Source organism: Antechinus flavipes, chromosome 1, assembly GCF_016432865.1.
Source record: "Antechinus flavipes isolate AdamAnt ecotype Samford, QLD, Australia chromosome 1, AdamAnt_v2, whole genome shotgun sequence".
NCBI lineage: Eukaryota > Metazoa > Chordata > Mammalia > Dasyuromorphia > Dasyuridae > Antechinus > Antechinus flavipes.
Window position 1 is genome coordinate 13,315,909 of NC_067398.1, and position 22,347 is coordinate 13,338,255.

Genomic DNA, 22,347 nt, shown 5'->3' on the forward strand with positions numbered 1-22,347 from the left:
GGCTGGAAGGGTGGCTCAGAGAATAGCCTTGGTTATTGGTTCTACCGGTTGTAGAACGTCCTTCTCTGAAAATCTAGAGGAGGGCGCCTAGCCATGTCTGCAAAAATCCAGGTGCTGCCGTTTCTGAAGGCAAGTGGAGACCACTCCCCTAACCCCACAGTTCTGAAATCTGAGGCAAAGGGATTTATTTACAGCGAGACTGCTCCCTGTTTCCATCTGTCGGGAGAAGGGAGATAATATGGCATTCATAACCTAACACCTCATCGTAATTTCCAATTTGGCTTACGAAGCTATTTTGCACGTGCTATCAGAGAAAGCATCGTGAGATATTTATATCACATTCTGTTGTGTCAGATTGAGAAATTGAGAGCTCCTTATCTGCATAAACACAGGGCATTCTGGGAGATCATCCAGAAGCGCGCACTGGGCACCGGAGTGCATGGGTCGTTAATCGTGTATGGCCGGCTGGTGTCAGATATTTCCAACCATTACCCACTGGGCCAATGGAGTTCCACAACATGGAAAAACATGGGGTGGGGAGGTCGAGTGGATCCATGCCGAAAACTAGGCTGTAGGTTACTCGCCCCAAACACAGAGACCTGGGGACTGGAGCCGCCAGTACTTTTATGAGAAGATGCCAGTGTGGGTTTGGTTCCACGCCAGGACCATCACACAGGCACCGTGTTGCAATCCTAAGGCTCACTCAAGAGCCAACCTTTAGCACCCATGGCCTGGGGAACGCCATCCCACCCCTGCCCCCGGGAGCTCAGTCTTCAAAGGGGCCGAGCTGCATACGAGAAAGGCGAGACTACAAAATAACAAGACTAAAGTGACCTGCTTTCCAACAGATTGCTTGGATACCGTGAATAAAAAAAGATCCGAAGAAATGGCACCTTTGAACATTTTTCAATGACTCAGTCGGGATCATTTAAAATCCTCGATAGAAGAATGAAAATACCCACAGCAAGTTAATACTAAGAATCAATGTTCTCTTTTACCAATTCTTCTTAAGCGAAACTCTTTGGAAACAATAAGTACTACCAGCACCTTTTAGATATAGCCCCCCGGGGCAAAGTTCTGATTGTCTCAGCTTAGTTACAGCTCTGATATTATTCAAGTGAGTTCTCTTCCAAGTGGCAGAAATTGCAATCCCCCCATTGACTCCTCCTATAAATCTTCCACAGGGAGTCCACAAATATCATATACAGTGAATTAAGAGCAACACCCTAAGACCCTTTTTCTTTCTCTCTCTCTCTCTCTCCACACACACACACACACACACACACACACACACACACACACACACACACACACACACACACACTTCCCTTTCTACATGTCCCTCCTGAATAACAAACTTCTGAGGCAGGCAGCATGACCGGTTCAGGTCAGTAGCTTATCCACACCAGCAATCTTGTTTTCATATTGATTTAACCTACTAGTGAACTCCTTTCAATGATATTAACTTTTTGTTAGGGAGGGGAGAGTAAGAGTAAATATGAAGTCTACAGCCCCCAAGAATGTGACTCCTCTGATCCCTTCGCTCCATCATTATTTCCCTCCCAGGGGATGTGTTGACCCAAAGGCGGCTCTGGTTTTAAATCTGAGAAAACAGACATTGCCCCAAGACCCAGACAAGTCTTAGGGAATATAAAAAATGAAAACAAAAAGAGTTAAGATTGGGAAATTAGGGGGCAGCTAGATGGCACAGTAGACAGAGTGCCAGCCCTAAAGTCGGGAGGACCTGAGTTCAAATCCGACCTCAGACGCTTTAAATACGTCCTAGCTGTGTGATCTTGGGCAAGTCACTTAACCCCAATTGCCTCAGCAAAAAAAGAAAAAAAAAAGAAATTGGCTAACTGGAATTTTTTTTCAGTTCCATCTGAAATTAGACTTCCATGAGGAGATTCTGTACACATTAAAGCAACACAGATGTGTTATAAAAAGGATGCTGCCAATGTGAATAAGCAGGAGTTCCCCCATAAATTCAAATCACAGGTCTAGACCAAATCAAATTGAATTCCCAGAGCCTTAGAAACATCCATGTTTCACATAAAATATCAAGACCCATTCCCAAACCAAAGGGAATCTTTTCAAACGATCTGCTCTTCTCAATAAAATACTGAGGGTCTTCACTGGCACATTAACCGACTCTACAAAATACGGCACCAATGAGCAACATGTCTCGGGTGATTTGGAAACCCACGTAATATATCGCTGTCTTCTATCAGTAGCTTTTGCTTAAGCTGCTTCCATGTCCTCTTGAACCCAGAGTCGGTCCCTGTCCCCCTGTCTTTAGGTCTTCAATGTTTGTTTAGCACAGATAAGAAATTACTCACTTAACAAGGGCACAAAAGGCATGGTTTTATCGTGCTGAATTTGGGTTTGCAAACCTATCCAATCTTCACCAAATCTATCCTGACTGAAGGTGTTTAAATTTGCCTTTCTCTTGCTGGTGATTCAAGACACTTAATAGAAATATGCTTACTGACTGGGGCATTTCTTTTGGAGATTTCATATATTTTGGCCACTCACATCCTAGGGGATGATTCCCGCTCTTCTATATTCGTATCCGATTTCTAGACATCTTGGATGTAAGATTTTGGTCAGAAACATTTGGATGCAGTTTAGTTAGTAAGCAGTTACTAATACCCACTAGCTCCCTGGCACGTAGCAGAGTGCCAGGGATACAGACTACATGGCACGCTACAGTCGTTTGCTTCGTGTGAAACTTTGATAGGAATTGCCTCTTTGTCATCGTGTGTTTCGTGGAGCATCCTTGGATTTGGAGGAGACAGAAGATATTCCATCTTGCAGACAGGCCGGGCGGCAAAACTGATTCTGGAGGCTGGCAGGAGGGGGAGGGAGTGGATCTTTCTTTCAATCAAATATAACTCTTTACAGAGGAAACCTGTTGCTTTTCATCAGGCAACTTGAGCCTATCCTAGCAGCTGCACATGGTCCCAGATTGGATGCTGGAGAAGAGATAAGCACGTTCCTGTAACTGGAGGCTACCAGCTGCCCGCACAAAGCCTGGGATGATCGTTTACATTAGGGAGCACTTGGACACAGACTCTTCTCCCCAGGAGTTTATGACTTAAACAGCTGTATTCCTTGCACATGGGAGACGAGAAAGTCCGTCTCCTCTTCCTCTTCTCTCTTCTTCGGGGCCAGTCCCAGGGGAGGAAAGACGGTTCTCTTATTACTCTGGATCTTTCTCTTTTCTGCTGGTTCTCCCACCTAACGCTGTCACGGAGAAGGGAAACACCCAGTCCCGCTTCCCAAGATGGCACTAATTCAACAATATTATCAGTGATCGCAACAATGGTATCACCGGGGAGTCAATGCTTATCTGAGCTTCTCCCGAGATACTGCAACGTATATAGGATTTGGTGACAAATACTAAAAATAAATTGTGGTCTGGAAAATATAAATTACATTAAGTTCTTTCAAAGACGAAGGATCTGTCTATTACCTGACCCTTCCAAAGCTAGCTGTTGCCTTCACGGCTCAGATCCCCAATTTGCAGGGCAGAAGATGCCAATGGAGTCTTTCCTTGAACGAGGAATCAGGGAGAAAAATGTTACAATTGGTCCAAAAGAATCTTTGTGGGAATGTTATTGGTTTTAAGATTCTTAAAAGGCACTGAATCTGTGTTGTCTTCTTTAGCAACAGCAAGGGAGAAGGCGGGAAAAGATGGAGAAAGAGAATCATTTACACTGTCCTAAAAACCAATTGTCTGGGACAGGTAGGTGGCACGATAGATAAGAGCACCAGCCCTGAAGTCAGGAGGTCCTGAGTTCAAATTCTTCCTAGCTGTGTGACCCTGGGCAACTCACTTAACCTCACTTAAAAAAAAATCGACTCAGTCCAACCACATCCATTCACCAGCTAAGTCAGTAATAACAAGATATCCTGGCATAGTCTGTGGAATTTCCACTCTTAACATTGGAGGGTAACAGTTTTAGAACCTGACTACGGACCAATGCTGCTTTTGGCACAATTATGTTGGCGTGGGGGTGACGGGGTGAACCGACGGCCCGGGAATACCAAAATCTGACGCTGGATGCTGAAGGCATAAAATAGTCAGGCGCAGACAAACTGAAAAGATTTAAAAACTCACCCACACAACGATCACCCATGATTCTGGAGGGCTGCCGCTGCCCACTGCCTGACAAAGCGGAGATGGACTTGGGGCAGAATGAGACCTTTAGTTTTTAGACATGGTTGAAGAAGGAATCTGTTTTACTGAACTATGTATGTTTATTAGGAGGGTTTTTTCTCTTTTTATGTCTTCATGGCTGGAGGGGGGAGAGGAGATGAATGGGAAAAATATTAAATAAATCTTTTAAAAGAAGAAGAAGGGCCTTCCTGGCAACATTCTGTAATACAATCCTAGAGATGGCTTGTGAAGCAGGGCTTCACATAAGCAGGTCATGCCGGACTCGTCTCATTTACTTTTTTGGCACCAGTACCCAGTTTATGCCATAGGAACGCCAAAGAAATGGAGTGTTTAGGCGCGAGCAGAGCATTAAATGAGTTATGCTCTCCTTGCGGGTGGAATGGGAAGTTGTGGGCTGGATGGAGGTATAATTGGACAGATCTGGGCCCAGATGAGTTATGAGGGCTTAGAGAATGGGGAAGGTGGAAGGCCATGGGAATATGCCCATGGCCCTTTCGTGACTGGCGGTTTTTTTTTTTTTTGGTCAGAGGAAAGTACAGAAAGCCCCCTCGGCAGACTGGCGGATGGCACAAGGCTGAGACAGACAGCTATTGCACTGGATGATGGGATTCAACAAAACCTCAATATGCTGGAACAACAGATGGGCTGATCCAAATAAGTGAAAAATGATTGGAGATAAAGTTGGACAGTAACTGAAAAAAAAAAGCTTCCTGAGCACAGGAATAATGAGCTAAGATGAGACAAGAAATGATTTTGATGAAAGAGATCCAGGGAGCATGAGTTCACAACATGACATTGGAACAAGACAAGTAAATGCTCTCCCGAACTGCGTGAAGGAGGCTAGTGCCTCCTGTGCTCTGCTCAGAGCATACCCGCTCTTAGGGGTTTCCCTTCCTAGGAAGGACATAGACCAGCAGTCGCAAGAGGGAAGCCCAGAGATGAGAAGGCCCGAGATCACGCCATACAAGGATGGGTCAGAGGAAATGAAGAGACTAAATCCGGCGAGAAGAAAATTCAGGCTGTCTTTGAACAAAGGAAGGGTCGTCCTGGAGAAGAAGGATTAGCTTTGCCCCCTAGTAGAGAGGAGGACTTAGGTTTGAAGTCAAGAAAAGTTTGCTGAGGGCTAGAGCTGGCCTAACATGGGGTGGGCTGCTGCGGGAGGTGGTGGGCTCTCTCTCACTGGTGGTCTGCAGGAAGACCAGGTGGATGAGGTCTTGTTGAGAAAACAGTAGAACTAAACTTGGGTCCATAAAGGGTTGCATTATGGGACATCTGAGGCCCTTCCAACTTTGAGACTGCCATCTCGATAAAACAAACACATGTCCACATGACCTTTCACTTAGTGGAATCACAAATGAATCATGGATTGAAGGGAAACTTAGAGGATGGTCACGTACAAGTTCCTGACACACATTTCCAAGTGCTTCTCAATATCATAAAGTCACAGATCTATGACTGAGGGAGAGGTTTCAGGAGCCACTTAATCTAACTCACTTACATACAAGGACTGAAGTGCAGAGGAGGGACTATGGGGTCACACGGGCAGGAGGAGTGACCGTGAATCCAGGCCCCCAGACTCCACATTCAGAATAAATTCTGCTAAACTGTATTCTCTTTCCAGATTACATTTTTACAAGACTGTGTTTATGTGTGTGTGTGTGTCTGTGATTACATAAGTGAAGACTCCCGTTCCTTTCTTCAAATAAACATTTTTCAGAGACTGCGTAATCATTCTAGACATAGAAAAAACCCATGTCTATAATTCCATTAACGTTTTTGTCGCATCAGTCATTTCAAGTGAAAATCCACATCTTTCCGTTTTTGCTAAATCCAGCCCAATAGCTCTAGAAGCGTAAAGATTACGGAGCCCGATTTCTCTCCCTCCCTGAATGCCGTTTCTCTTCCAACACCTCTTTCCTTCTGCCGTGTTGGAGACGCAAGGATGGGTGATAAGCATGAAATGGTGGGGATGTGTGAACATGGACAAAGGAGAATTAAAGTGGGGAAGGGGCATCCTGCGCTTCTGGGTTCCCCGGCGAAGCTCTCGGTAGAGTCTGTGGATGAGGGGTCTTACCGAACCCAAGGGTGGAATGAGGGGCAGGAGGACTAGCACTGGCCAACGGCTTCCTCGACATATCCCGACTTGGGGTTTTCATTCCTTCAAGTAGGCGAGGGGGCAGGGAGCGGGGCGGGGGGCTGACATACAGGCGCTGTCCGTCGTCGCTAAAGTGGCAAATGCATTAGAAACTTCGGGGGGGTTATAACGGGCCAACCACCGGGAGTTCATCGGTGAAACTGTGCCCGCTGAGTCCGACTTTACACGCTCCGGAATCGATGCACTTAGAAGGGAGGATGGGGGGCTCCTCTTCACCTGCAGAGAAAGAAAAAAATAATGACCAGGGGGCACAGTGAGCCACGCTGAAATGACTTGTGGGCGTTTTCTTGTTTGTGAGCGTGTGGCTGTTCTGTCTCTGTACTCCCAACACCTAGAAAATTATTTGCATAATTGATTATTTTATCTTATTTTAAATTATCTTATTATTAATCTTAAAAATATCTTAACGTATGCTTGCTGAGTGACTGTCGTTTCCCTCCCGACCCTTCCAATTGCTTGGTATAGCTATCCGTCTACCTACTTTGTGTACATAGACACACAATCCGTACGTTTGTGTGTGTGTGTCCACGCTACTTTTCTTCCTCCTAGAACGTAAGCTCTCTGAGGGCAGGAAATGTCTTTTGCCTCTATTTGTATCCCCAGGGCTTAGCAGGGTGCCTGGGACATGTTCCCTGACTGACTGGTAGATGGGAAGTTCCCTGAGGAGCCTCGCTCAGGGCCTGGCAGGGATAAGTGCCGAGTAAATTCTGGCCCAATTGGAGGGATGTCATTGAAAGAAGGCTGGGATTGAAGGCTCAGCTTTTTAATCTGGAAATGGGGATAAGAGATGTAGCTGACATCTTCCACAAAGTGTTTCCCACCTAGATTTCTAGCCTAATTTCAGGTTATTTCTACTCCTAAACTCTCTGCTCTAGTCAGACCAGTCTACCCGCTGCTCCCCGTGCACAACAGCCGATCTCCCACCTCCGTGCCTTTGCCCAGACTGTGCCCCACTAAGAATGCACTCCCTTTGGCTTCAGATCCCAGCTCAATGGCCGCCTCCCACATAAAACCTTTGCTGACGCTCGCTGTCACAAACCTCATTTTATGGGGTTGACATGGGAGGCCTGATGTCACTGTAGCAGATTCTGAGTCAGGAAGCCTGGAGTTCAAATTCTGCCTCAGACTCTTACTAGTTGTACCTCCTCCGCTTCCAGTTTTTGCCAACACAGAAAGAGCTGCTATAGATATTTTTGCACATATGAGTCCTTTTCCTCCTTCTTGGATCTTTTTTAAAAAGTATAGGCCAAAATAGACTCGGATTCTCCCCCCTCCTGGTCTTTGTGTCACCGTCTCTCCTAATGTCTGAATCGAAGCGATTCCGGACAAGTCATTTCACCCCGTTTGCCTCAGTTTCCTCATCTGGAAAATGGGCCGGAGGAGGAGGAATAGCAGACCACTCTGGTATCTCCCCTCAGAAACCTCACAAAGAATAAGACACCATTGAAAAGCCTGACCAAACCCCCTGGAATTAATTTTGTGCCTCATCTCCCTACGGGACGTTTCCTCCCTGTAGAATCCAAGGCCCTCAGGGCTGCGGCCGCTGTACCCCCAGAGTCTAGCCCCGCCTTGCATATTTAGGAAAGTGGAACGCGGGGCCCAGGTTTCACCGGGTGGGTGCTCCCGATGTGGGGCCGAGGGCTCTCGCGGGCCGCAGACTTAGCCCCCTCAAAAGCGGGCCTTCCGGCCCCCGCACCCTCAGTGTCCCGATCGGACCTTACCTAAACCCGAGGAGGAGGAGACGCTCCCGGCCATGGACGAGGTCTCCATTTGGTCTAGCAAGAGTCCTTCCATGAGGGGCAGGGACAGCTCCGAGGACGGCACGGAGGAGTCGTAGATGCCCGAGTCCCGGGGCATGTCGGGGGGCCCGGCCGCCTTGGCGGCGTGCAGCAGGGGCCGCAGGACGCAGCTGCCGTCGGGGCTGCTCCGGGGGTCCCCGTCTTCCTCCAGGCTTAAGCGGGGCAGGGCCGGGGGGGAGTCGGCGGCCGCGGCGCCCTCGGCCGCCGGCTTGCAGGCCACGTCATTGAGCACCAGGCCGGAGTCGAACTTGGCCATGACGGGCTCCGGGAAGTGCGGCGCGGGGGGCGGAAAGGGCAGGAACTGCTTCTCGAACCAGTCGGGCTCCTGCGCGATGAACTGGTGCATGTTGCAGATGGCCACGTACAGGGAGCGGCCGGCCCTGCTCCGGAAGTAATTCCGCTTGCTGAGCTGGCCCGCGGGCAGGCCGGCCTCCGGGGCGCCCCCTTCCCGCGAGTGCAGGTGAGCGCAGAGCTGGGGCAGCTGGTCCATGAGCTTGTACTTGGCGCTCAGGTCCAGGACGCCGGGGACGTCCCCCTCGCACGAGTAGTCGAAGTAGACGGCGATGTACTTGGCCAGCTCGGCCGAGCTCTGCTTGGCCTGGCGCAGTCGGGCCGCCACGGCCGCCACGGCCGCCACGAAGGGCTCGCCGCCCTCGGCCTCCCCGCGCCTCCCCGCCCGCTGCTTGCAGCCCTTCTTCTCCACGAAGTACTTCATGCCCTTGGAGCACACCACGATGACGAAGTGCGACTCCCGGATCTTCTGCACGCCCCACTCCTTCTGGCCCTCGCGGCACAGCTGGAAGTCCTCCCAGAGGTCCAGGGCCACCTGCGGGACAAAGGCAAGCTCGGTGGGCCGCGGAGCCACTTCCGGGGGGCCGCGGAGCCACTTCCGGGGGGCCGCGGAGCCACTTCCGGGGGGCCGCGGAGCCACTTCCGGGGGGCCGCGGAGCCACTTCCGGGGGGCCGCGGAGCAACTTCCGGTGGCCCGCCAGAATGCGTGCGGGGGGGAGGGGGGAAGGGGAGTACAGGGAGGGACAAGGGGGGGCGGGAAAAGAGAAGGAGAGGGGAAAGGGAAGAAAGAGGGGGAAAGGGAAAAAGAGGTGAGAGGGGAAAAGAAGAAGAGAAAGAGAGGAAGGAAAAGAGAAAGGAGGAAGAGGAAGGGGGAAGGGAATCAAGGGGGAAAGGAAGGAGAAAAGAGAAGGGCAGGGGAAGGAAACATGGAGGGAAGGAGGCCGAATCAGTGCCTGGCACACAGCAGCGGCTGCTGGCTGGCCTCTCCCAGGCTGGCACAGACTTTAGATAATTGGAGAGAAAACTACCGAATGTTTCCCAAAAAGCCAACCTTGAACTTGGATATTAAAACCTAATGAGTTAAAAAACACTGTCCAGGCTGTAGGAGCCCTGTCTGTGCATCCCTATCTCATTTGATGCGGACATTGAGAACCCAGCCAGGTGTAGATGAGAGCTCTCTCCATGCCTTCGTTGACATGGCCACTGTGGGGACTTGTTTGGATGAACTGCGCTTATTTGTTGTTTTGTTGGGGAAAAGGGAGAAAACAAGTGAGAGCCAATTACAAAGCAAGAAGTCCCCACCCAAGTGCTTGCTGTGAGCCAAGAGCCGTGCTAAGGGATGGAAGAAGCCACACAGAGAGTGTAGAAAGGCCCCGAGGGCCAGGAGCCTATATTCCAACAGGAGGAGACAATGGGGTCACTCCCTGAAGTGGCAGGGACTCGATGACCTTTGAACGGTGGCCGGTCCATCCCTGTGCCGGGATCGCCGGCTGCCCATCCAGCCTCTGTTCTGACCTTCCTTTGGAGGACCCCCCGATGCCGCTGCCTCCCCTTTCCCCACCCTGAAGTCCCGTCATGTGGTGGGAAGAGGTCCTGGATTTGAATCCTGCCTCGTATACCCCCTTCCTATACGGCCAGCTGGAGCCATTTCCCCGGCGTGTGAAAAACGAGCCCCTCTGGGGCCCCCAGCCCAAATCCAGCCCAGACCACGCTACCGCTGGGGACCCTCGCCTGGTCTCCCACTGATGTGTGTGAGTGAGAGGGATCGCAGTCTGAGTCAGCGGAGGGAGTCCCCCACACTGACATGTAAAAGGTTTATCTGACGATGACAACTTTTTTAAAGCTTCTAGAGACTCCCCCACAAGGAAACTCCCGCTCACTCTACAACTAGCCCGGGGTCACAGAGCAAGGATGTTTCAGAGGCAGGATTTGAACCCAGTTCTTCACGGAGAACGCCACCACAAAATCCTCCCTCGTGTCTCTCGGGATACAGAAAATGCAGCGACTTAGTATTTCATGGTGTGGATTTAAAAAAAAGAAGCATGACTGGAAGTCACTGTGTTTGCTTTTCCAGCAGGGGAAGTAGATCCGATCCTGGTCTCTGTCCATAACAAACCGTGACCAGAGACAGACCATTAACAGCCCAAACGCACAGCACCCCGCCACATACAGAAGACGCCTCGGGGGATAGTTTTCTCTCTCGTCTTTGTCATACAAGTCAGATTACAAACCCGCAGAGGGGGAAAGCGGCTTTCTGTTTCTCCTGCAGTGGATCCGGCCATTCCTGGCTGGCTCCCTCCGAGACCTCCCCGCCACATCTGTCAAACAGCTGGCCGGCTGCAGGGCCCCGAGTCTCGGAAGCCAGAGGCTGTGTGTGTTTGGTGGCCAGATGAGGTGAGGGAGAGGAAGGAGTGTTTGTTGAAAGGGGCTGCAGGAACCAGTCCTGCCGCAGACTTGGCCCAATAAGCCAAACCAGGAGGGGACGGGGGAGAGAAAGTAAATGACCGCTAATTCAAAATTAGCAATTCAAAAATAAACAAATGGGGGGACTTGTGGGTGAGTTATCTGAACACAAGGGGGCAGTTTGAGGACGTGCAGTTTTAAGAGGAAAACACCAGTGTTGACTCAGGGCTTTGAAATTCTTCCTGAGTCACACAATTCCTGGAAAATCTGGGCTGAAGGGTGGGGTTGGGGACGGCAGCCAGCTTGGAGATGGTCACTGGAAAGGGCCCGAGGCTGGCTCCCAGACTCCTTTGTGCCATGGGCCCCTTTGGCAATCGCTCCAGCCTATGGACCCCTTTAGAATAATGGCTATAAAATGCCTAAAGTATCAAAAGGGAAGCCAACTGCAGTGACACAGTCATTAAAGTAGAGCCGCAGACTGTGGGTGAGGAGCCCCTGCTGGGATCCCCGGCAGTGTGGCCGGATGGGAGCATCCGCGGGGCCGTCAGGGGGCTGAGGCAGCATGGCTGCCATCTCTACAACCTGGAGTCTCAGAAAAGTGCCAAGAGTATGGGACTTATCCAGAGTCACCCAGCTGTTGTAGGCGGGACTTGGTCCAGCTCTCACAGGCTCTGAAAGCCGGCTCTCTGTCCCCTGATCCCTGTTTGCCTCTCGTCGATAAAAGCCACGCCATCGTCCTACTAGCAACGGACAACTGATTTTTATATGGCGCCGGGGCAACCGCAGAGGTCACCGGGCCAACCCTGGATCCCGCCCGCAGACGCCACTTTCTGAGAAGGGGACACAGCAGCGGTCGTTTCAGGAAGGGCAGGGCCGGGCTCGGACCCCCGAGAAGGCCGCCCCCGCCCCGATCCCTGCCGTCCCTTACCTCGCAGCCACAGAAGTCCTGGAGGAAGTAGGCAAAGCACTGGATGACGGTCATGTGTTTCTGGCAGTCCTTGCTGGAGTAGCAGATGAAGACTTTGGGCCGAGGATGGAGCCTCTCCCCGGGGGCCGCGGTCGTGTACGTGGAGGACTCCGAGCTCTCCTCATCTAAATGTGAATATATATTTTCTAAATTGAAAAAGAAGATACAGTTGGCACCCAAAAGCAACACTTCTCCTTCCGCTAGGACTAACAACACGAGCGTGTCCGTGCAGTGGAATACTGCACGGATTTTCAGACTTTCTCCCTGGAGTGATCACTTCGGCTGATTTTTTCCCGATATATTTTTTAATTCTTTAAAAATGCCATTTGTTATCTAGAATGTCTGGGGTGGGGGGAGGAAGGAAAGTTGTAAATGGTGGTGATGGGAAAAAGGAAAATACCAAAATTTATTTAAATTCATTTAAAATGTGTTAAATTTATTAATCTCCTTTTAATATATAACATTTATATATAATGTAGAAATATAAATTTATTAAAATGAAATAAAAATAAATTTATTCAAAATATAAAAGGGCAGATAGCTCAGGTTTCCCCCATCCCTCCACCCAAACCCCACAAGTTTCACATGATCCCTGATGATTAATGGGATAATGTATTTGGTAAGTAGATCAAAGACCAAAAGTGGCAGCAGAAAAGAGTGCAAAGACTGCCACTGGCCACCAGAGGGCGCTGGTGCCTACCATGTTCTCAAGAACTTTATGATGGAACATGGAATTACTTTTGGCTGAGAACAATTTTGAGAGTCCAAAATCCTTTCTTCCCGGAAGTCAGTCACAAGTGGGCCATGGTTCCCATACTCACTAAAACCAGGTTTCCCCCATGTCAGAATGAGCAGTATCTATGCAGCTAGGAAGCAGGAGCTCTGGACCACATTTTAATTATGTCAACTACCTCTTCTCTGCTGTCCCATCCAACTGTACTTCCAGTTAATGCAAAAATGCAATTATTAAACCCCTACTCTATGCAAGCCACTGGCCGTATAAAGACAAAAATGAAAAGGACCATGCCTTCAAGAAGCCAAATGAGCAGCATTTATCTGGATAAGAAGCAGGATCTCTGGACCACATTTTATGTCAGCTACTCCTTTTCTGCTGTCCCATCCAGCCATATTTCCATTTAATGCCAAAAGAGCAATTATTAAACACCTTCTGTATGCAAGCCAGCCACTAGGCTCATAAAGACAAAAATGAAAAGGTCCTCCCTCTCAAGTGTGGGGAACATTACATTCTCTACCTCCTCATCTCAGCCTCTTAAAATTCGTAACTTTCTTCAAAATTCAGTACAGGGGCCACCTCCTCTAGGGAGCCAACTCGATATTGTTCCCATTGCTTCTTTATTTTCATATTCTTTCCCTTCTAAGATAATTTTATATTTCCTTATCAGCAGACATGATTTTTACATCTATAGGAAATTATACTTATTGTGGGTTGAGTGCTGGGACTGGAATCAGGAAGACCTGAGTCTGAATATGGCCTCAGACACTAGCTGTATGACATTAAGCATTCACTTTATCTGTTTACCTCAGTTTCTTTTTTTTGTAAAATGGGGAAAATCACAACATCCACCTCATAAGGATTAATGCTAGCAAAATCAGTACAGAGGGAAACATCCCCAAGTTTGCTAATAATCCTTGGGAACAATTAATTCTGTGTTAAACCCAAAATCAGGCCACAGGGTATACATAGAGTTCTCATTTTCAAATGCATTTCTGTTTTTAAAAAGTTTATGGTGCATTTTTTTTTTAAACATCAGTCTTTTGCTGGGCTAGTGAGCCCTCCCGCCTCCAAATTAACCAAATGGCAAGTCTGCATGGACCACTTCACACCACAGCCTTCTACCTCCCACTCTGAGATTCTACTTTTAAAACGGATATGGTGATCACTTTCCATTCCATCAAGTCCAAAGCCCTTTCCTCGTAGGAGACAGATGATGCACAATTTTGAATTTTGTTTGGACCAGTGATGGGAAATTTCAGGGATGAAAACTTTCTCCCCCATTAAAGCTCGGCAACTGAAGTCTTAAAGGGCTCCCTGTGGCACCAAGAGCTTAAGAGAGCTGCCCACAGTCACAGAGCAAGTGTGTGTCAGGGCAGGACTCAAGCCGAGGTCATCTGGGCTCTAAGATTGGCTCACGATTGGGCTCTCTCTGCTCTTCCGAAGAAGAACCCAAAGCTGAGTGATAGCTGTGTCTTCCTGGGGCAAGCTGACCTTAAAGGCAAGGGGCTCAGGGATCTCCCCCACTGCATCCCTCCCTGGAGGGCAACACCAACCCAATAGATACCTTGTTGCTTCTTGCGACACATCACGGTGAAGAGCGTTGCAAAGGCAGAGATAACGACCAATGGGACCGTGATGGCGATGGCCCGGATGGGCCCGGCCCAGGGAGAATGCACTAGGGTCCAGAAAGAAAAGAGAGCGCTCAGATATCGGACACATGGCCAAAGAGATAGCGCGTGAGACCAGCCTTGCCGCCCACCGCCAAGCCTGCCCACTTCGCTGGAGGGTTTCAGACCCCAAAGCTCCTCACAAACCAGGGAGGAATAAGGTGCTATTGGTATTCATCACCACTATCGTTATTATAATTTTCATGGTTATAATAATTACCATGGCAATTATTATAATTGTCATTTTAAAAATTATCATTACCATAATTATCATCATTATAATCATCATAATCACCACAATAACTATCATTATTATACTAGCGATATGATCACCATCATTGTAATCATCATTATAATAATTATAATTGTAATTATGTCACAATTATCAATGATTATAATTATCATTGCAATTGTTATAATTATTATCATTGTGATGATAATTACCATTACAATAGTATCACCATTATAATAATTATTGTCATCATTATCATAATCATCATCATTATCATTGTGTTATCATCAATATCACCATCATAATGATCACAGTATTATGATCATAATCATCATAATTATCAACATTATAATCATTGCCACTATAATCATATCACCATCATTATTATCACAATAGATATCACTGTCATGATAATAATGACTATTGTAATTATATCATCATTATAATAATTATTAACATTATTACCATAATCATCATAACTATCATTATTATAATTACCATTGCAATTATTGCCATCGAGATCATCATAATCATAATTATTATCATCATCATTATTCCACTTTTGTGGATGAGGAAAATGAATCTCTGAATGCTAAATAGCAGTGTTAATTAAATTAGCTCAAACAATTAGAGGGACTCTGCTCTCCCATTTGAGGCCACCAGATGGCAGAGAATTCCAAAACATGAGTTCAGATTCTCCTCCAAGATAATTACTAGCTATGAATGACCCTGGGAAAGACTTAACTTTTCAACCTCAGTTTCCTTATTTTTAAAGTGGAACAGAGTTCTTGTGAGGGTCAAATGTGATAATTGTGATAATAACGTGAGGATTTTAATACTAGAAAGATTACTTTGCAGAACTCTTTGTTTTGTTAATTTCGGCCATCACCGCCATTATTAATGTTATCACCCCCAACTCCCTCAAAAACCAGTTGACAACATTCATCTATGGGCACTTTGCTCTAGAGACGAACAGGACCTAAGGGACCATCCAATCCACTCCATCAGCTTACAAATGAAGGCAAATAAAGGGTGAAGAGTCCAAGAACACACAGCTAGTAAGCAGCAGAGTCAGGATTTGAATTCAGGTCCCTGACTCCAAACTCACTGCCCTTTCTACTGTGCCATGATGGGTGCAGCTCATGCACAAGGATTTACAGAGACCCTTAGAATTTTTGATACAAGAACCAAAACAGGCCCAGGAGAATCTGCTAAGACAATGAGTAACTTTGGGGAACTTGTCCTAGAAGTTCAGAGATAGAACAGAAGCTAAATCAGACACGGGAACCATCACCCAATCCTGTGTTTACAGGGGAGATATGTTTTCCCCAACGACATGCATATAGGAAACATTCAATTGGAGTTGATGGGGGCTTCTCAAGGATGATCCAAGGGATGAGGAGCTTTGAAAGCCTTAGGTGTTTTTCCTCGCAGGGCCCCCAAACATGATTCTTCCCTGAGAAGAGGCTGCTCACCTGGTTTTAAGGCATAATGCATCATTTTTCTGGTTGTATTCGTGTCATCCACAAGCTAGAAGGGAGATAAGACTCATCTTAATAAACTCCAAATCTCCAATTCTGAAAACCATCATTTCTCCCTCTCAACCTGCGCCTGTGTGAATTGATAATCTTAAAATAAACATTCTACCCAGGATGAAACTACATAGGAAAAAACTGTCCATCTCCTCTCCTTTCCTACCTATTGAGGGCAGGTAAAGGAAGGAGAAGATGGTGGGCTTTTGAGATAGGAAAACACTAGGACTATTGATTGATAAGTGTTTAGAAGTCATTCAGAGATTGAGTTGAAGTCTTTGAAAAGTTTTTTTCAATGTTATTTATTTTCAACATTCATTTTTTAAAATTGACTTCCAAATTCTCTGCCTCCTTACAGTCCCTTCCCCACCCACTGAGAAGAAAAGCAATATGATAGCAATTATACATGCAAAGTTGTATAAAATATTTTTCTTTTTAAAAATTGTATCCTTTTAACATTCATTTTTAAGATTTTAAGTAACTGCCATCTAGGGGAGGGGGTGGGGGAAGGGAACACAAGATTCTGCAAGGGTCAATGGTGGAAAATCTTCCTTGCACATGCTCTGAAAATAAAAAGCTTCACTAAAAAAAAAAATTCTTTAATATAAAAAAAGATTAAGTATCTTCCTTTCTTTTAACAATGAGTTGAAGTCTTGAATAGATTTATAGAGCCCAGTAGAGAGAAGAGGGAGAAAAGAGCCCTGCTTTACAAATGATATCCTTGCTGCGGACTTAGAAAATCACAAATTAATGTTATCTATCTTTTAGTGCATTTCTATTAATTTTGTTTAACATTTCCCCTTCTATTTTCCTCCAGTTAAGGCGGCATTCTGTGAGTTTTGCTGAGAGCACGACACCTGATTAACCCAAACTGCATCATGGGAAAGATGGGGAAGGTGGAACAGTCTAAACAGGTCTAGTTTTGGTGTATTAACTCAGAACACGGTTGCAAACCTCCAAGAACATGATTCTCATCCATGTAAGACCTTCCTTCTTTCTCCAGGATCCATGACCCTTCTCCAAATTAAGTAGTAGATGCTTTCTAGTTTTCTCTGGCTGGAAACATCTATCACTTGGGGACCAATATTGTGTGGAGGAGAAAGTCCAAATCAAAAAACCACACTGACTTCACCAAGTCGAGAAATCCCTGATCCACGGAACAGTTCCATAATAGCACCCCAAATCTCACATTTTTAAGGCTCATTGAGGTCACACCCCTCTTATTTAAGACCCAGAGTAACAGACAGTAAGGAGCAAAGCCAGAAAGGGAACAGAGGTTTTTGGCCAATCTGACTCTTATACTCTGCCCCAACGCCCCCTTGCAAAGCTGTTGTTGCTATTCAGTTATTTTCGATCAAGTCACACATTTTGTGACCCCTCATGGGGTTTTCTCTGGAAAGAGAATGGAGCAGCTTGCCATTTCTTTTTCCAGATCATTTTATTCACTTAGAATTACAAAATTAAAGATCAGATTTTACCCCAAAGAGATCTGAGAAAACCCCTTGTAATTGTTCTAGGCAGAAGTGGAAGTGGATGGCTGAGAAAAATGGCTTCCATCAACTTTATAGAAAGCTTCAATTTTTTCATTTTCATTTACAAAAAAATTTTTTTATAAGGGATGGCTCTCTGGGACGTAATATGGGAAGGGACAAGAGTACAGTGGGAAAGGAAAAGAGCAATGAAGATTTCTTTTAAAAGATTAAACCCATTAGTCTTCCTGGACTCCAACAAACAGTTTCAGCAATTGTACCTCAATTATATAATCCCCTGGAGAGACATTCTGAAGAGTACAGCTGGTTATCTCCGTATTTTGTTCCTGAAATATAAGAAAAATAAGTATTTTTAAAGTTCACCTTCTTGAAAAGAGACTCCTCCAGCCCCGTAACGCCCATCCCACAGCAAACACTATTGGCGGGGCCTCCAGATCTCTCTTTGGAAAAGGTTGATTTGGTCGGGACCCAAACGAGTCTGTTCGCTTTGGCTCAGTTGCCACACCTGGCCACCTCTGGGTCTGATGTCTGGAAACAGTCAGCTTTAAGGAATGTTCTTATTTGAAGCCAAGGGAAGACCACTGAGCAATAAGTAGGCCTTGGGGGGCCCTTTGGGTACCATATTGGAGTTTTATCACTTAATGAGGCTTTCCTTCAGGCCCATCTGCTTGGAAGATGAAAACCAGGCAGGAGACACAGCCTCTTGGAGTTCCTCCAGAGCTGCCTCTGGGAGGCCTCCCCTAGTTAGTGCTATGTCCATCCTGAAGTTCTTCCGTGTAGTTTTATAGATGTCCGAGAACGTAGCCAGCTGTATACGTGACACGACTTTGTCCCCTTCCCCAGAATGTAAGCTTCTAGGACTGTTTCATTCTTGTATCCTCAAAGCACCTAGTAGGTGCTCAATAAAAGCTTTTGCTGTTATTCAGTCATATTTAACTCCTTTATTTTATTTTATTTTGCTGAGGCACTTGGGGTTAAGTTACTTGTCCAAGGTCACACAGCTAGGAAGTATTAAGTGTCTGAGACCAGATTTGAACTCAGGTCTTCCTGACTACAGGGCTGGACTCTATCCACTCAGCCACTTAGCTGCCCCCCTCCCCCCATTTAACTCTTTATGATCCCTTGTGTGTGTGTGGTGGTGGGAGTAACAGTTATTGGAGTGATTTATTTTTTTCCAGTCATTTTACAGAAATTGAGGAATTCCTCAGAATTTGAACCTAAAATACAGAAATTGAGAAAACTGAGACATACCAGGAAGAATGACTCATCCAGAGCCATACGGCCGGGAACGTTTGAGGCTGACTGTGTCTCGGGCTCTCTCTCCATCATGGCATCCCTTAGCAGCCACAATAAATGCCCAGTTGATGAACCAGATGGCTGTCTATCCCTCCCTCGGCTTACCTGTCTGCACGTCTTGCGCTTGAAGGGCCCTTGGTGCTTGAGCTTGTAATGAAGGTAGTAGAAGCGGAACCCAAAATTGTGGGGGGCGTGGTCAAAGGACACCTGCATATTGAGCCCCTGCTGGGTGATGTTGAGGTTCCGGGGCTTCCAGACTGCAAAGGAGGAGGAGGGACAATGAGCTACCGGGCCACTGGGCCACCAGGCCATACGGGGGGAAGTTTGTGCATGCGGTCAGCCCTCGGCGGGCAGCCTTTTACTTACAAGGTTTACAGGCCAAGTTGTCGGGCTGGAGCAGCAGTTCACATGCTGGCAAGTGAAAAAAAAAAGTCCAATCAATCAATTGTTCACCCGCTCCCCCATGGTACTGTGTAAACCAAGGCAAGTCCCATTTATTCATTTAACAAACATTTGAGCCTATTGAGGCTTTGTGGAAGGCAAAGTAGGGATATTTCTCCACTCAAAGATCTGATCACCTTTAGGGGAAGGCTCGTGGAATAATTAGCCTGTTAAGATTAAAAGATACAGGGAGGAAGCATGGAGGAATGCATGGGAAAAACGTCAGCAAGCCCGCCTCGGCTCTGGGAGCTTCTGCAGCAACTTAGGAGCTTAACCTGAGCTGCAGTCTGGGTTGGAAGAGGGATTTCTCCATCAGGAGCTCCTCACAACAACAAAAGGTGCAATTCTACTGTGTATTCGTACAACAGAATTAGGGCCTGGAATTGTGATTTCACTTGCTCCTTGTAGCTTATAATAATAAATAATAATAATCATATGGCCTCAGGAGGTAGTGCCATGGCTCAGGGAGTACCAGGCGCTTACTCGCTGTGTGGGGCAAGTCATTACACCCTGTTGTGCCTCAGTTTCCTCATCTGTAAAATGAACTGGAGAAGGAAATGGCAGGCTACTCCAGTATTTGCCAAGAAAACCCAAAACAGGATAACGAAAAGTCAGATATGACTCAAAAATGACTGACCGACGACAACAAAATCATTATGCTGGGCTTGGAAGTTGCTAATGGCTCTACTGGCATTTTCTCTCTTGACTTTCACAGCACTCTCATGGTGTATTATTCTTCCCATTTTTCAGATCAGGAAACTGAGGCTCAGAGGTTAAGTACCTGACCCAAGATCATACTACCAGCAAGGTAGGATTTAAAGTCAGATTTTCCTGACTCCAAATCTAGTATTCTCCCTTCTTTTTTGTTTGTTTAATTGGAGCAATATTTATTTACCACTCATAATAATGTGAATATTAGGTATCAATTAATGACAGACATTTTACAATTCCATAGGACTGAACACAGCCAAAGGTGCAGGTACCAGGGGTATTACGTCTTAGAAGAGCAACAATCTCAACATGATTATGTAGCAGAAGAAAATAATATGTATCTCTAACAAATATTCCTTCATATAGTCAATGTAGGTGCTCATTCAAGCCTTTGAACTGCCTTCTGCACTGAGAGGGGAAGCTTTCCCTGAGGTCTGAATTTGAACTCTGGTCTTTGTGACTCCAGGGTCAGAGCTCTATCTGCTGTCCACCCAGCTACTAGAGTCTTTTGCTATTCTTTGCCTTTCTCTGTGTCCTCAGCACTTAATGCATTGTGGAAAAACATGGATGCTACGCAAATGCTCGCCCGCTAAACTCCTGGAAACCGATCGGAGATTCACAACCTGAGTGTGGGCCAGGGTGCTGGGTGAAGGGGCCCGCAGAGTGTGCCAGGGGCCAGACTTCTGGGGCCCAAGGCTTTCCGAACCCCTCTTTCTCTCTATCCCCCCTCGGATGTCTCCAATCCATCCATTCATTCATTTAGGTGGAGGGCAGGGCGTGATTTGGATGGGAAATTTAAATGGTGTTGAGAGATCCCATGAGGAAATCCACTCTAAGGGTCAGTAAAACTATAATACCCCAAATCTACAAATTGGAGCTTGAAAGCTGCCTCAGATGCCCCCCAACACATCCTCGTTCACACTACTGCTAGGAGGAAGCAATGTCCCCATAACAACAGCCCAGCTATCCACCCAGGATTGAATGGTGGGGAGATTCCTGCTCCCAGAGTCCTTCACAGGAGCAGGGGAACGCTAGCCACCACCCCAGAAAGGACCCTCTGTGGACGGCGGATCCGAGTGGTACTTACGTCGCGTCCGGAAGAAGAAGGGATGGTAATTACTTTCATTTTTAATGGAAGGAAAGGGGACAATCTTGACAAAGTAATCGGTTTCAAACTTCATATTCAGAAAAGGCTGCGATTCCATGCTCTGGAAGAAGGCAGAGTGGTGCAGTGAGTGCCTTGGACCCATCACAGGGATCACCAGCAGACGCTGGAGATCTGCCCCCCAACCTCATCCTTCCAGACCAATCCCAAGCGCTCAGTGAGAGGAGGAAGAATCCTTTCTGCTTTCTGTTCTCCATCCTGAACATCTCTTAACTAGTCAAGGCAGACGCCAATACCGTTCTTAGTTTGGGGGCAATAAGATGCATCGCTGACTAACTGTAGTTCAAATGATCACGAACACAGCCCGCCCCCCCTCTCCCCAAACCATACTGGAAAGATCCTCTGGGATAAGAACATTAAGAATTTCTGCACCCGGGACAGATACAAATTACTTGGGGGGGGGGGAGAAGTGGCAAAGGAAAAGACCACAGGACATCAGACCAAGCTCATTTCTTGGGCAGTGGGGAGGATCTCACTCTTGCCCAGCATCATGTAGTTTCTGCTTTAATTTATTATTCTTTTTTAATAGCTTTTTGTTTACAAGACAGATGCATGGGTAATTTTTCAGCATTGACCCTTGTAAAACCTTCTATTCCAACTTTTCCCCTCCTTCCCCTACCCCCTCCCTCAGTTAACTTGTTATTCTTGCTATCTGGGGATTAATCTCAAAATTTTCTGCTCATTCGAAGACTCCTCCAAAATCGGCACTTGGGTGCAAAGCCTCAGTTGCCCCAGGCTCGTTCCACCTTTGGGGTCACTGTCACAACAGAACAGGTGTGGAGGAGTGTGCCCAGAAACAGTTTGCTGGGCCCTCTAAATCTCTTCCTCCTGAACAGGACCCTCCCTCCTCTTCCCAATACCATGCTGTCTCTCCATGTGACTTACGGTTCTTTTGAAACTACTGTTGAGCTGCTTGGGGTCCTTCAGGAGCATCTGCTGGCACTGGCGACCCTCGGATTTCAGCTCCTCCAGGATCACCCGAAATCCTTTTAGGAATTCGATGCCTAGGGGAAAAGCAAAGGCTCCGTTAAAAGCAAAACTGACTACAAAACATTTGCATAGATCACCTCCTTTGACCCTCACAATAACTGAATAGATGATAATATTGCCACTTTATAGATGAGGAAACTGAGGCGCACGAGGTTAAGTGCCTTGCTCAAGGTCACACAGCCAGTAAATGATGGAGGGCAGACTTGAATCCAGAGCTCCCTGACTCTGAGTTTAGCTCTATCTGGCTGCCTATGGGATTGTAATAAGACGGTTTTTCCCCCCAAAAATT

The 22,347-nt window shown here is 46.9% G+C and overlaps 1 protein-coding gene across 1 annotated transcript; it reads right to left on the reverse strand.

Annotated features, from left to right (window-relative positions):
• Positions 1 to 1,307: 1,307 nt before the first annotated feature.
• Positions 1,308 to 22,072, reverse strand: IL17RD (interleukin 17 receptor D). The gene is made up of 10 exons (XM_051979174.1): positions 21,954 to 22,072; positions 20,991 to 21,111; positions 19,118 to 19,162; positions 18,857 to 19,008; positions 17,716 to 17,781; positions 15,909 to 15,963; positions 14,099 to 14,209; positions 11,760 to 11,944; positions 8,060 to 8,963; positions 1,308 to 6,554 (listed from the first exon to the last, which is right to left on the reverse strand). The coding sequence occupies exons 1-10, from the start codon at positions 21,999 to 22,001 to the stop codon at positions 6,442 to 6,444; spliced, it is 1,800 nt and encodes a 599-aa protein (XP_051835134.1). The 5' UTR covers positions 22,002 to 22,072; the 3' UTR covers positions 1,308 to 6,441.
• Positions 22,073 to 22,347: the final 275 nt, after the last annotated feature.